At 36.8% G+C, this 16,311-nt stretch overlaps 1 protein-coding gene across 3 annotated transcripts in view; it reads left to right on the top strand.

Annotated features, from left to right (window-relative positions):
• Positions 1-16,311, top strand: part of HSDL2 (hydroxysteroid dehydrogenase like 2) — a 65,438-nt gene that overhangs the window by 24,695 nt on the left and 24,432 nt on the right. For 2 of the 3 annotated variants that reach the window (XM_063081955.1, XM_063081956.1), the window contains exons 5-7: positions 834-937; positions 1,433-1,531; positions 15,001-15,195. In XM_063081955.1, the coding sequence (XP_062938025.1) occupies positions 834-937; positions 1,433-1,531; positions 15,001-15,195 (398 nt within the window). The remainder of the gene's footprint in view (positions 1-833; positions 938-1,432; positions 1,532-15,000; positions 15,196-16,311) is intronic. The other variant, XM_063081957.1, reaches the window with a different exon arrangement.

Below are 16,311 nucleotides of genomic sequence, written 5' to 3'. Positions count from 1 at the left end.
TAGCTATAAAATGTTATAACTTAACAGTTAAAAATTTAAAAATATTGGACCTGAATCTTTTATAAAATAAGTTGTCTACCTTTATGAGCAGCTTTTTAAAAATTAAATTAAATTTTGTTCCCAGAACCATACTGCATTTTATATTAGTGCAAATTAAGTTTGGGAATGTATTGGGAATTACATTACTAAATTACATTTCCAGTGTAGTGGGAGTTCTGTGCCTACTAAGAAGAAATAAATCAATATATGTAATACTAATAATAGTGATTGTGTTTCATGTTTAGTATATGTACTGTATCTCATTGTAATCCCTTGGTCAATCCAGATGGTAGCAGGTATTACCAACATTTGCAGAGGAGAAAACTGAGAATTAAAATGCGATATAATTTGCCAAAAGTCACACAATGAAGGGGCACAAACAGGATTTGAACCCAGGTCTATCTGACTTGACCACAGTGTGGACGAACAAGTACATTAACTGTTTCTGAAAATTATGTGTCTGTGTTGGAAAGAGAGATTTGGGATGATTGTGGTTTAAGATAACTTATTTGGGCTTAAGGCTAACACGTCAAGGATTTGTTTATTTTTATCAAGCAGATCTTGTTGTCAGGCAATTAAGCAGAATATCAAAGGATGAATATTAGTTGCTTTTCCTGTCTTCATTCTAGAAAACAAACAAAAGTACCCTACCAGCAAACAAACGAACGAAAAGTATCCTACAGATTACTGAGCAAGTTCAGTTGCTCTGTAGGAATAGTTTAAAATATAACTTTAAAAAGTGGAGAAGTCGTCAGAAAGCTATTAACCTGACTTGTGTTTTCTTTTGCATTCAGATCTAAAGCATGTATTCCTTATTTGAAAAAGAGTAAAATTGCTCATATCCTCAATCTCAGCCCACCATTGAACCTAAACCCACTGTGGTTCAAACAGCACTGTGGTAGGTAGTAGAGTGAGGGGATGGTTTGTCTGGTTAATTCGTTTTGAATTAAATCGGTGTGTCTGTGATGTAATCACCATCTGTACATAACATTTAGTATTGAATTTTCTATGCAAAATCAGTAAGGAGCATTTTGGAAAGTAGATTCTTAATCTTTTATCTGTAATTTTAGAAATTGAGATATAATTTATTCAATAAAACACACAGATCTTAATGGTTCAGTTTGATGAAATGAATGTTTATTACTATCTCTTCTTTTAATTAATTATTAGGATGGAATATATAAAACTAGTTCATATCTATTCAATTATTTCCATAGAAACTGTTCTTTAAAAACAGTACGTTTAAAAAATTATATTTTGTATATTTTGTGTTATTGAAAAGAATTCTCAAAAATATATCAGGGAGAAAATAATAATGGAAAGAATTGGTTATTTCTCCTCACAAATTAATTTGTCTCTTAATTAAATTATTGCTCTATGTGGTTTCTTTCAGCTTACACGATTGCTAAGTATGGTATGTCTATGTGTGTGCTTGGAATGGCAGAAGAATTTAAAGGCGAAATTGCAGTCAATGCATTATGGCCTAAAACAGGTATGTACTTAAAATTATTTGTTAGATTTTCATTTATTGTCCTTGACACACTTGAGATGCATCTTGGGTGCAGTGGCATGGAAGTGAGTAGACTCAGCAGTAACTTCAATCTGTCTGTTGGGAAAAAAGTTAAACTTTTTATTGCACGGCCTAAGACCCTTTTCAGTCATCTTCCAGCTTGACTTGGACTGTGTGACTGACTTTTCAGCTAATAGCTGTAGTAAGAGCATTGACACTGCAACACTCGAAGAGTCTCCTGAAGGCCAAGAGGAGAAGCTGGGCTTCCCTGACCTTTTCTCCATCTTTGTCTTTGTTACCTTACTAATTTCTTTTTTTTTTTTTTTTTAAATTTTATTTTGTCGATATACATTGTAGCTGATTAATGCTCCCCATCACCAAAACCTCCCTCCCTTCTCCCTCCCCCCCTCCCCCCCAACCATGTCCTTTCTGTTTGTTTGTTGTATCAACTTCAAATAATTGTGGTTGTTATATCTTACTAATTTCTACTAAAAGTAAGATCTACTAAAAGTCAGATCCTCATACTTTTGTTTTGTTTTCTTCTTACACATCCCAACATATGCTTTTTAACTTTCTTGTATTCATATTACCTTTGTCTTTTTCCTTTATAAAAAAACTGGGTTATCTGTACCTTTCATATGAATTCTTCTGAGTTCACAGGGTGCCTAGAGCCTTATTAGTTGAGAGAAGAACCTGTATATACCTGGGCTTCGTTTGCAAATTTACGGTTATGATAAGACACAAGTTCATGACTTCTCGGCAGGGGAATGTGATGTGTTAAAAAATGAGGGAGATCTCGCCAGAATGAGAGAAATGGAAAGCCTGTCTTTCTTGTGGGTTCTTATTCTCCACTTCTACATCAAAATAGCTTAAAGGGAGAAAAAGAAGAGATAACTTATTTCGTTATACATTTTTCCATATATTTAGTAGATAATGCCCACAAAAACCTTAACTTCTTTTATCTTAAATTTAAATGGCAATCTCATGCCAGAAAAGTATGGTCTAATGATAAAGAGAATACATAGTGGGAATCACAATTTCATCACACTCTTTGAAAATTTAACAGAACCTTTATTACACTAACATCAGAACTTAAACAGAAAATCAGTGTGGCCCTTTTCCAAGGAATTGTTACTAGCAGCCAGGCTTGGCACTAAATAAATGACTCAAAAGTCCAAAAGTTGGTACAAGGATTGGAAAGCTTATTCAGATAATTGGCATCTGAGGGATGACCAGGCTAAAGTCATTCCACCTACTGATACCGGTTTTGGGGTATTTAAAGGGGAAGAGGTGAGACAGTGAGGTAAGGGTTTTGTCCTGAAGGAAAAGGGGGAGGCTGGTCATGGGATTAGCAGAGGGTCTGGGTCAGGTGATGGACTGGGTGCTTTGTCGTCATGGAGTCTGCAGTTGGACTGGTCGGCTTCAAGCCCTTGATGTTATTTCAGGGTTAGAGTCCTTATCTCCTAGGGAGAGCTCAAAGACAATAACCTTAGTCAAGCATCACGGGAACATAAAAATACCTGACTGGTACCTCTAACCAATGTGGATGCAGTTTTCCTCTAAGCAAGAAGGTGAGTTAATAATCAGCTAGCGTGTTTTGCCTTTCTTTTGGATTTCTTGTTTGCAGTTGATTAGGGAGGTAAGAAAAACAAGAAGACTTAGTTTCAATCCTTAATTGTAGTTGCACAACATCTAAAGCAAATCACCATAAAGGGGTGTAATGGGAGACAAACAGAAATAAACTTTTGAGAAAGATACTTTGGGGGCATGACTTAATCTCTGGGCAGTTTCACCCGTACTATTAGTTTCTCATTTCCTCTGCTAGCCTCAAGGAATTGATGATTATCAGTTCCCAAGTTAATAACTAACTGCAATTTTTTGCTTGGTCCTAATTAGCTCAAAGCTGGCTGTTCTCTGGCTAAGGTTCCTTTCAGAATCACCTTAGTAATCAATACTGATGTTTTTACTCCTCGGCAGTGCCCTGCACACAGTGGTCACTTAGATATTTGTGAATGAATGATTTTTTTTTTTATTTCTTTTGGAATCTTTGAATGATATTTTTTGATTCCTTGTGGAATATCTTCTTCATATTCTTTATTACATTCCTGGAAAACACTTATATTGATGGCAAATTGGAATATTTTCCACTTAATTTGAGGGGAGTTTCTGGGAAGATGACTTTTGGAACTCATGTTCTTACTGTCCTCTCTTTCCACCTACCAGCAAAGTCCCCTGAGTGGAGCAGCTGTTAGGGGGGTGGGCAGGTAGGACTGGGAAGGAAGGAGCAGGACCTTGATTCTGTAAGAGAATTCACTGAGAAGCTTATGAAGGACTTTCCCCCCTCCCCTGCCTGGGACAGAGGATGGAATGGAACATGGTTCCTGGAGAGAGCTTGAACCATGGACATCTGAGGACCTCACAGGTGGCTCAATAGGTGAAATAAGTATTTCCTACCCTTGCAGTGTGGACAGTGACGAGCCAGGGAAACTTCTTCTTTAGGCCCCAAATGGATTTGATCATTGGTACATCTGATATATTAGCTGCCCGTGGGGCAGAGACCACTGTACTCAACTACGGCTGGCAAGACTGGCATCATTTAGGGTATCAAAGAGTATAAACAGAGCCATGAGAAGACTAAGAAAAATTGCAGTACAGCTAAGGGGACCCAGACACAGAAATATCTAGACACAGAAAGAACAGGCAAAACACCCAGAATAGTAGCTTTTTGTGAAATAAAACTGTTAAAGAAACAAACAATACCTTGATTTAAAAACAAACAACTGCGTAAGAGATTGAATTATAGCATGAAAAATACTTTCTGAAACTAAAAATAGATTGTGTTTTGAATTTCAAAATGTACGTATTTTGTAGTTGAATGGAAGGGTAGGATGTTATTGTTAACACCTGAGTAAGTAACTTGGACGTTCAAGTGCAAGAAATACCTCAAAAGAGCAAAAACATCCTGAAGAAGAAGAGAAACTTAGAGGATACGTCCAGAGGGGTCTTCACTTGTAAATATCAGGAATCCCAGAGGGAGGACTAGAAAAAGAGCAAAGACAGGAGAAACAATAATTGAACTAATAATAGAAAATAATCCCCTTGAGCTGAAGAAAGACTTACATACGAATGTCGATTAAAAGGTTTACCAGATTTGAGGCTGAATTTATGGGGGATGAAGAAGGAAGATATTTGGGAGAATTTTGGAATTTCAAGGATAAAAAGAAAATCTTCTAAGCCTTCAGGCAGAATATATTACTTACAAGGGAAAAAGATTGAAGACTCTTATTCTCAATGCCAGAAACTAGAAGGCAGCAGAATAGCATCTGGGTGTTATTGATAGGAAGGGCCTCAGCCAAGATAATGTTTATTGACAAAGTGAAAGGCAGATTTATAGATATGCTACCACACTTGAGAAAAGTCTTCTAGAAAGGGCTCTTAACCAAACAAAATCTATCAGAACAGAGACTTTTCAAGATAAGATTCAGAAATGAAGAGGAGAGGAGATAATAGCAAGCAAATAACAGCGATATATATGGGTAAATGTAAATGGTTATGCCAGAGTAACTGGGAATATGACATATAGGTACCAAATAAGAACTGTTGATATATAAGAGATAGTATAAGAGAAAACCTTAAGATTAGTCTAAACAGAAACACTAAACTCTCTTTTCAAAACCCAGAAGTTGGGGAATGGGGAGATGTGGGAGTCACTGAATTCTAAATGGGCTCATGTGCATATGGGAATACTGAGGAAGGAAAGGCATTCTAACAATCACATCTTGGTGCAGCTGCAATTCTAGATGGTACCTTTTCTAATTTATTAGTTTATTATTGCTATATTTTATTATATTATTTAAAATACATTATTCTTTTATTATATTTTCTAATTTATTACCAAAGGATATATAAAAACTATGTATCTATCTTTTATAAGTATACTAGCAAATTGAACTCTATCATGCTTACTAAAAGTTTTCAGCAGATTCTCTTAGCTTTTTCAGGTTTTTCAGGTTTCAGTTATCACAAAATGTGATAATTGTGTCTCTGCCCTATTGGTATATGTTAAATTCTTTTTCCGTTTCTTATTAAATTAGCTAATACTTTTAGAACAATGATGAATGGTAACAATGATAGCAGACATATTTGTTGTGTTCTTGGCAATAATGAGAATGCTTTTGTTTTATCGTTAAATATGTGCAATTTTTTTTTCTTGCATCCTTGCACAATGCTGCATTAGTATTAAATGTGATCGTTAAAGCATAAAGATCTTATGTGATTTGCTGGAAATTTTTGTGTAATGTTTCTACCCACCAAGTGGACTTGGTAAGTTGATGATTCTCTTACTGAACAACTGTAAAATCTATGTGTAAGTTTTTTTATGCTTATTAAAGTTAAAACATTACTTTTTAGTCATAGCTGAAACTTGGAACTATTGGAGAATTAAGAAATAACACATTGTTTCTGCCCTTAGTGGTTTAAAAAATTTGTTACAGCAAATAAGTCATATAAATATAATGAAATCAGAATATACCTAAGTACTCTTCAAATATGTGAGCTCTTGATTGTAAAGTTTAAATAAATTTCCATAATTAACTCAGCCTGTGTTTTCTTCTGTGAGAACCTTTGGGCTTTTGTACTCTGAGAATCACATTTTGTTTTAATTTTCTTATTCACACACTTAATCTGTCCTCCAGATTCGCAAGTAACCGTATAATCTAGTTCAAGTAAAGATATGAAAGAACTGATTTTTTTTTTTTTAAAGATGACCAGTAAGGGGATCTTAACCCTTGACTTGGTGTTGTCAGCACCACACTCTCCCAAGTGAGCTACGGACCGGCCCTGAAAGAACTGATTTTTATTAAATGTCCAAACATCATTAGTATTTAAAATCATCCAGTTTCTGCATTGCTGGTATTGTACTTAGTTGTGTGAGCTGCAGTAGCTCTCTGCCTAGTTTCCCCTTATAGAAAATGAGGAATTATAAATAATTATAGTTACTTATTTTCGAACTTTTGTTTATGAAAACTTTCACACATATGTACAAACATGTATACAGGAAGGGGTAATAGTGAGCCATGTACTATTCAGCTTCAACAGTTTTCACCATACGGCCCATTTTGTTCACCAGCCCACATGCCTCCCTCCCCACTCGTCCCCAGCTCCACCTGCACCAGATTATTTTAAAGCAAATCCCAGTCATACTGTCATTTTATCTGTATATAGTTCAGTATGCATCTTTAAAAGATAAAAGCTCAAAAAAAAAACAAACCACAAAAGACATAAAATCATTATCATAGGTAAAAAACATTAATACTAATACCTTAAGGCTATCAAATATCCAGTCGGTGTTCAAATTTCCTCAAGCGTCTCATGTTTTCTTTTTAGTTGGTTTATTCAAACCAGGATCTAAGTAAGTTGTACACATTGCATTTGTTTGAAAAGTCTCTTAAGTATTTTTCATCTAAAGTAGTTACACTCTTAATTTTTTTTTTCCTTGATGCTTATTTCTTGAAAACCCAGGTCATTTATCTTAAAGGATTTCTGTCATTCTGGATTTTCTTGGTTCTCCCAGTTGTGTCATGTAACATCTTCCTGTATCCTCTAAGGACCCTTCTATTTGTATATAGTTTATTCCCATTCTTCTTCCTTCTGACATTATTTTATTTATTCTTCACCATGCAATGAATATCTATGGGATGATTACCATGTAGCAGATACTGTGCAAGCTAGTGGGGATATGTCTTTAGCCTTTTCACCTAGCATATGTCTGGTTTGGAAGAAGTTAGCCTTTAAAAGCACATTTAATCCAGGATTTATACAAAGTATTGCTATACCCCTGGGGGTACTCTTGAACCAAACTGCCACATACAGCAGTGGCAAACATATCCAGAGTTCCAGTTTAGGAAAAAAAGAGGGATTTCTTTTCATCTTTGCTTCCTATCAGCTATGTACTGAGTGAAGGGATTTCCTCAGCTCCAAGCAGTATTGAAAGATCCCCTGCCCAAAGGTCTGTAGAAGCTGGGTTAAGAGGGGACTGTGGCTGAGAATTCATGGAGCCCTGGGGAATGTGGCTAAGGTGACTCGGGAATATTTATTTGGTGATTGGAGCCAGCTCTCCAGTCACCGTCTTTCTTTTCCTATAGGGACTCCAGGAATCAATTTGCTTAAATTCCTTTCTTCTGTAATTTGACCAAGATTCCTTTTTTCCCTGGCCCAGTGTTGGACCAGAACCACGATTTATTGCTTCTTTGTTTCCCTTATGTTTCTGTAGCAGACACAATTCTTTTAAGATTTTCTAACGAGTGATATTCTTTTCAATGGGGAAAAAGATGAGCATAGAAAAGGCACTTCTCCAATATTTTTTAAACTATATGTCAAGACTCACTGGTGGTTCATGAAATCAATTTAGTGGGTGGTGAAATTGATTTAGTAGGTAGCAGCCAGAGTTTTGTTTTATTTCTAATGGAACAAAATAGAAAATATTAGAGTGTGTTGCACCAAGGGTCAGCATTATTTTATAAGCTTTTGTTTCACATATAAATGTCATTTATAAATGAAACATATATGTTTGTGAGTATGTATATTTGTGTATTTCTTATGTTGGTAAAAGGTGTCATTTATTGTGGATCACAGCCAAAGAATTTAAAAGCTCACACTTTACTGTGCTTCTCTCCCTTTCAACTTCCTTTCCTTTTCTCACCCTTTCTCAATCTCCTTCCCCCAACCCAGTCATTGTTGTTACTAAAGTTGATAGAGTTAGGCAGTTAGAAAGGGAGGTCTCTGAAGTAACAAAATCCTAACACAATATTTTCCCTTGTTGTACTTCTCTTATGTGACTTGTTACATCCCACTCATTCATTTTACAAACATTCATTGAAACATGCCAGGCACAGTTCTTTGCACTATTCTTTATTATGCAATCAACAGAGAATTTATTAAGTGTCTACTAGGCACAAGGCAATATGGATACTAAGATGAGTATGATTTGGTTCTTACCCTCAAAGAATTTGCCATTTAGTAGGGAGATGTCAGAGTTTGTTACCATCGTTTGCACTTCATCCTTTCCCCCTTGCCTCCACTGTAGGTCTTTGGGATCCTGGGGTAAAAAAGTTAGAAAAATCCTATTCTGACAATAAGATTTTTAGATTTATTCATACAACAAGCATTCATTAGACACTAGGTGCCAAGCTCAGTTCTATTTACTTAAGATACATCAGAGAATAAAACAGATAAGAATTTCTGCCCTTACAGTCTAATTCAATGGAACCTTGCAATGGAACTTATAGTCTAATTGAAGAGACACAGTAGACAATCAACATAATGCATACTAAAGTGAGGGCTGAGCCCGTGGCACACTCGGTAGAGCCGCGGGTTCGGATCCTATATAGGAATGACCGGTGCACTCACTGGCTGAGTGCCGGTCACGAAAAACGACAAAAAAAAAAAAAAATAATAATAAAGTGAATAGTATGCTGGAAGGTGATAATTCTATGAAAAAAATAGTACAAGGTAAGGGGGATTGGGAGTCTCAGGCGTCGGGGAGGGAAGGTTACAGTTTTGAATAGGATGGAAATGTCTGGCCTTTTTGGGAAGGTGACATTTGAGCATAGACTTGAAGGAGGTGGTGGAGTTAGCCCTGGGGATGTGTTAGCCACCAGTTATCTGAGGGAAAAGCATTCAAGGCAAAGGAAGTAGCCAGTGCAGAGGTCCTGTGGGTGAGCACGCCTGGCACAATCAAAGAGCAGAAGAAGCCAGTGTCTCTGGAGTGAGGGGAGTGTTGTAGGAAATGATGAGATGATGTCCACGAGGAAAGGGGGTCAGATGTTTTAGGTCATTGCCAAGCTCAGGCTTTTACTCTGAGTGAAATGAAGAGCTGTCAGGGTTTCAAGGATGAGGGGCCTGATCATATATAAATGTTTAAAAGGATCTCTCTGGTTGCTCTTTTGAGCCTAGATTCCTGGGAGGCAAAGGGAGAGACATTTTAGAGGCTATTGTAGGAAACTAGGCACAGATGTTGTTGGCTATGACTGAGATGAGAGCAATAAAGGTGGTGGAGAGTGGTTAGATTTTGGTATATTTTGAAAGTAGAACCAACAGGAGCTGCTGATGAATTGGATGTGGGAAGTGAGAGAAAAAGAGGAGTCTAGGATGACTCCAAGATGTTTGGCTTGAGTAACTAGGACAATGGGGTTGCCATGAACTGAGATGGGGAAAGCTGCAGAGAGAGCAGGTTCAGGAACAGGGTTAGGAATTCAGTTTAGGGCATTGTGTTTAAGCCTCCAAGTGAACATGGTCATTAGGTAGCTGGGCCTCCGAATCTAGGGGTTAAGAGAGAGGTCCAGGCAGTGTATAAAAATTTGTGGGTTATATAGTCGGTGTATAAGCCTATAGTCAGTGTATAAAGCCAGAAGACTACATGATATCCTCTAGGAAGTAAACAGAAGAGAAAGAACCATTGATCGTTGTAGTGTTAAAAGGTTGGGAAGAAGAGGAAGACCTGCATAGGAGAGTAAGGCAGGAAGAAACCCAAAGAGAATGATGTCCTGAAAGCCCATTGAAGAAAGTATTTCAAGAAGGGGAGTGATCAATTGTGTCAAATGCTGCTGATAGTTCTAATAATATGGGGACCGACTACTGAATTTAGTAGTTTGTAAATCTCCTTCACATCACTTATAACTTTGAAATTAAATAATTAATTTATAATTATGGTTGTTTAATGTCTTCCTTGCTAGAATGAAAACTTATTAAGGATAGGGACAGTTTCTGCTTTACTCATTTTATTATAGTCGTTGTAGATATTCAATAAATAATTGATGAATGAGTGATTGAATGTGCAGTATGACTCCCTTCTGCCTAGCTCCAAAATAGACATTCTGAACAAAGCTTATACGCACATAAGAGGGAAAACATTGTATGACAGGGAACATGGAGGATGTTATCAGGATCAGCAAGAGAAATCAGCTCCCTGCCGAGGTCTTTGCTTTAGCTTTGAGATATTCGTTTTTAGAAGGTTTACTAGACTTCTTGGAGCCAGTGATATTGTTTGGTCCTAGACTTGATTACACAGTAAATTAAATTTACATTCATATTCCTTATGATACATGGTATGATGAATTATGCATAGGGTGCTTTTGAAACATAGCAGGAGGACTATGTTGCTCAGGTTATAGAGTCAGGGAAGGAGATTTTCAAAAGGAGGTAAACAGTTGAAATCAGATCTCAAGGAGATGTTGGAGTGGGCAAGGAGAGCTGGGCAAGATGTTCCTTGGCAGAGGTAACAACATATGCAAAGGGTGCAGTATGGGAAAACACTGTGTGTCTGATGGAAACACGAGGAGTTTGATATGGTGTATGTGTGATAGGGTGTGGGCTTGTTATTTCCTACTGAACTTGAGCAACTCAAGTAGTTCAGGTTGCCTGGAATGTTGGGTGGGTGTAAGGGTGTGGGGGCAGATGGATGAGCTAAGTCCTGGGTCTTGTTTGCCAAGTTTAGGAGCTTGATTTTTAACCTATATTCAAGGGAGAGCCAATGAAGAATTTTAAAAGCAGGGGAGTAATAATAAGCAGGGGGAAAACTAGGAGCAGTGAAGTAAAATGGGTGTTGGTGAGGTTTAGGAAGTTTAATCTGGCATCTGAATATAGGATGGCTTGTAAGACTGCAGAGAGAGGAGGCAGGAAAACTTGCTAGAATATTGCATTATTCATGATTGAGGCAATGAAAATGGAGATATGAAGATGGATTTGAGAGGGTGTCCAGGCTCTTGGCTTTTTGAGGGACCTCTATTTACAAAAGCACACATTCCCTCATCCTAGACAGTGTAGAGTGACTTTTTTTATGTGAGCTGGAACCAGAAGTAACCTCCCAGCATTAGTGCCTTTCAAAGAAAAAGAGATTTATCACACTCAATGGAATGGATATAGTATAACGCGTGATCTACAGTCAAAGCAGTGTCCTGGTTTGCTACTTGTCCTCTCTCAGCTTGGTGTTCCTTCTTGACACTGGCTACATTGCCCCTCCTAGGTTTAGCACTTTCAGTCTGCTGAATTCAATACATCCAGGGAAGGGATCAGAGGTCAGGCCTGTAATAGTTTCACAATATGGGGATCTCAGGCCCCCAGCTAGGTCACCTCCAGGGTTGTAATTTTTTTCTTTTTACAAGACACATGTCATAATTCCCACTGAAATGCAGGGAGGGGAGGGAAAGAGGGATAAGGGCTGCTGTTCAAAATGTTGTTGCCTCTTACCTCTTGACTGGTCCGGACAAGTGTGGTAGAAGCAGGAAAGTCCACTTTTGGGTGGATTTTATGTGGGCTGGGGTGGGAAGTCTGGGAATGGCAGCTGCTGATGTGGTAATAGCAGAGATGTGGTAACAAAAATGTCAGAGGACAGCTGCAGTCCTCTGTCACCTGGACCACATGGAAAGTAGATGGCAGCTGGACTCCTTCCTCTCTCTGGTGCTGGAAATCAAAACTAGTTTCCCTGTTTTTCAAGGGACCTATTCACTGACTAGGTTAAACAGCAGTTTATACCATATTTCATTGATTTTGAGATGCCCTTGTTTTACATTTTTACACCTCTGATATCGGTATGCATTTAACAATATATCACAGTTTAATTGGCAGCTCTTTGTTTCCTTAGCGGTTCACAAAATCTTGGTGCACTTTATAATCAACAGTATCATTGGTTCAGTGAGTGCACACACAACTATATGTGTGTATTTGGTGGGGCTGGCAGGTATTAAAGAGGTGACACAAACTCTCTCCCCAGAGAAGGAGTCAATGGCAGTGCTGATGTTTTAAGCCTGATATGCATTCCATATGTTTATGTAAAAGGAAATCTTCTATTGGTTTTAAGACTCTTGTTACTGTCTGTTTTGAGTAAACTATAATCAGGAGAATCAATAGGAAGCTTATTAGATGTCTTTCCAATTCTTTCTTTTTTTCTTCTTTTTTTTTAAAGATAATCGGTAAAGGGATCTTAACCCTTGACTTGGTGCTGTCAGCACCACACTCTCCCAGGTGAGCTAACTGGCCATCCCTAAATAGGGATCCAAACCCTTGGCCTTGGTGTTATCAGCACCACACTCTCCCAAGTGAGCCACAGGCCAGCCCTCTCCAATTATTTCTTACTAAGACTTATATTTTAGGGTCACTTTTATAGTTCTTGTGATCCAAGGCTTATCTGCTTTCATTACGAATCTTGGTTATTTTCTTTCCCAGAAATCATCAGTGAATTGCATTTGATTGATCCTATTGTTAACCTGTTTTCATTATCAGTTTTTATATCCTGTTATAAAACCTGGGTTAGCCTGTTGACGTTTCATAATTTTTGTTGAGAATAACTCTGTGGTCCATTTGTCGATTTTTTTTTCATTCATTCTTTTTTTTGACACTGACTGGTACAGGGATTGAACCCTGGACCTTGGTGATATATTAGCACCACACTCCAACCAACTGAGCTAACCAACCAGCCCCCCACTTCTTGATTTTGAGTGTCTGTTTGTGCCACCTTTATATCTTCCCTAGAAAAATTGTTAAAGTAACGATATGTTGTTTGGAAGAAACATTCCTTGTTCTTATATTTGTGTGTGTGTGTGTGTGTGTAGACACATGTATAAATGTGTACATGACATAATCTTATTAGACTTCTAATTTAGAATTTTTAAGAATGCTCATGCTATTCATGTAATCTTCATTGAGATTAGGAGTGTGCATGTATGCGTATAGTCTCAAAATATACTATATTGAAATATTTACAGAGAGGTTCTACAGTTTATAGGAATGAGATGATAACTGGACTCCAAGAACTTTGGTTAACAAAGTATGACCCATTAGTTGCATGGTGGAGAAGAGTCTGGCTCTGAAGCCAAGCTGCCAGGTATTTGAATTCTAGCTGCTTTAACTTTGGACAAGTTACTGAACTCCTTTGTGCCTGAGTAAAATGGGAATAACAGCAGTACCTACCTCATGGGTTCTAAGAATTAATTCAAATAATGTAAGTAAAGTATGTAGCAGCATGCTCAGCACAGGGTACACTTAATGAATGTTAGCTGCTATTTTTTTATTAATAAAATATCACTTCAAGAGTGAGACCAGAGCTCTTGAACTATTGGCTAAGTAAAAAAAATGTATTCCTACTAGTTATGAAGTAGAAAAGTGTCTTCTAACTTAATGCTTTTAGGAAATTCCTCAAGTTAATTGAGCATTTTTTTGAAATAGGGACATAAGCTTCATGAAGATAGGGGCTTTATATCTGTTTTGTCTACTCCTTTGTTGCCAATATTTAAAGTAGTGCCTGACTTGTAATCAGTGCTCAACAACTGTCTGTTGAATGAATGAAAAAGGGCCAGTGGTTCTTAAAAGCTACAAACTTTTCATCTTGGAGACCAAAGTATGTAAGTTATTTCCATATGTAATAATTAAAAATGTTTTAACAATGGTATGGAGAGAACTTTTATCTAAATTACTAGAAACTCTGAAACCTGAAGTGTATTTAAACCAATCGACTTTCATTGCTTTGTGTGTAAACTAAGATACAGATAAGCAAATTGTGATGTTACTGTTCATAATTTTGACTATGTATAATTAATAATGTACTATTAATTGCAGAGTTTCTAGTCACTTCATATAAGAAACAGAATTTTCAAAGTATCTGCCCCTAAATAGTGAAAATTATATTCAAATATTAGCAGTAATTATCCCTGGGTAGGGGGATTATAGTTAATTTTTAATTTCTTCCTTTTGCTTCTCTTTATTTTCTAATATTTTCTACAAAACAGTATTATCTGAATTTTAAAAGGTCCCCCAGAAATCCTACCAGTATTTATTGAGTGCTTATGATACATTAGTCATTGTCTTAGATGCTGGGAATATAGTCATGAACAAGAAAACAAAGTCTCTATTTTCTCATACAGGTGGAGGAGAGAAAGTAAACAGGAAAGGGAGCTTCATATATATATATATATATTTTTTGTATTTTATTTTGGCAGCTGGCCGGTATGGGGATCCGAACTCTTGACCTCAGTGTGATACCACTTCGCTCTAACTGGAGTTCCATATGTTAGAGACAGGAAACTAAGGCCCAAAGATGTTAAAGTGGCTTGCCAAAAGTCATGGCACAGTTGATATAAAAATCCCACTCACCTGACTTTTAGCTCACTGCTCTTTCTGTTATACTTTACTGGCTTTCTTGACTCTCAAGAATGCCATGTGAATTATTGAATGTTGTAAATCCTAAGTCTCACTGAATTTTGCTTTAAGTCTCACGAAGGAGTTCTGTATAGAGCAGTGTTACCTAAGTCTTTTTAGCTCTCTGTATCTTGTTTTCATCATCTGAGAAATAAAGAGATTAGCCTTGATAATTGTGAAGGGTTAGGCTTGCTCGTTACTTCCATAGTCTTACTGTTTGATTTGAAGTTATATGTATATTTGTGTGTGTGTTTTCTCTACAGCCATACACACTGCTGCTATGGATATGCTGGGTGGATCTGGTGTTGAAAGCCAATGTAGAAAAGTTGATATCATTGCAGATGCTGCATATTCCATTTTCAAAAAGCCAAAAAGTTTTACTGGCAATTTTGTTATTGATGAAAATATCTTAAAAGAAGAAGGAATAAAAAATTTTGACATTTATGCAGTTAAACCAGGTAGGTAATGCTTATAGTTTTTAAAGGTAGTGTTGTGTTTTTCCACATTTCCGCAATGAACACATCTGTTCTGTCTGTTTGTGTGATTATAAAATGAATATGTTCTTTTAAAAGTTTTTTTCCCAGTGAAGGGAAAAACCCATATCAACACAACTTAAAAAAGAGAGAAAGGAAAAATAGAAGTGAGTTGAGGGCTTTTGAAGTGATATATATAGATGCTTGAGTTCATATCAGCTACTAGCCATTTCCAAATCTTGAAATGAAAAATGAAAATTAGTCACAGAGTAAAGATTTCATTCAAGGATATGGTAACAGATGATAGAATAGTGGGTTTTTTACAAAAAATTTTTCAGATTATGGACTCTTCCCAAATGTATGTCCTTTAAGTGCACTCTTTTAAAGCAGCTTAATGACAGAGGCAAAGTGAGGGATCAGGTCAGTCTTATGCACAATAGGATGATTTGAGAAGCTTGCAGAGGTCTCCTTGTGCAAAAATAACTCTTCCTCTCTGAAATTGCAGATAATGATGATGATCATGGATTTTTACTTTATATGAGAAATAAATATATTCTAAATAATAGATAATACAGCCGTAAATGAGAGTTATATTTATTTTTGCTAAAGTATATTTTAGGCTAGCCAGTTAGCTCACTTGCCAGCCACAAAATAAAAAAATAAATAAGACATATATTTATTTAAATTTATTTGAAATATTATTCATTAAACTGAGCTCCCAGGTGACAGAAACCTCATTTATATTTGCCTGTTTCTTCAGTTCATACTGAATTAAATAGCTGGATACGATTTTACAAAGTACTTTTTATGTACGTTATCTATTTAAACTTCATAGCAATCCTGTGAAAGAAGTAATATTGTTTAGTGATTAAAAACATGGAATTTGGAGGCCGGCCCGTGGCTCACTCGGTAGAGTGCGGTGCTGATAAAAACATGGAATTTGGGAGAAGACAAATCAGGTTCAGATTCCAGCTCTGCTGTTCACTAGCTATGAGGCTTTGAGCATGTCACCCACTTTCCCCAATCCTCAATTTCCTTATTGGTAAAATTAAGAAAATGATACCGACTGCACAGAAGAACTAAATGCAGTAATGTGTATAA

The sequence above is a fragment of the Cynocephalus volans genome, chromosome 17, assembly GCF_027409185.1.
Source record: "Cynocephalus volans isolate mCynVol1 chromosome 17, mCynVol1.pri, whole genome shotgun sequence".
Taxonomy (NCBI): Eukaryota; Metazoa; Chordata; class Mammalia; order Dermoptera; family Cynocephalidae; genus Cynocephalus; species Cynocephalus volans.
The sequence above is the reverse complement of the archived record's forward strand: the minus strand, read 5'-3'. Positions and strand labels throughout refer to the sequence as shown.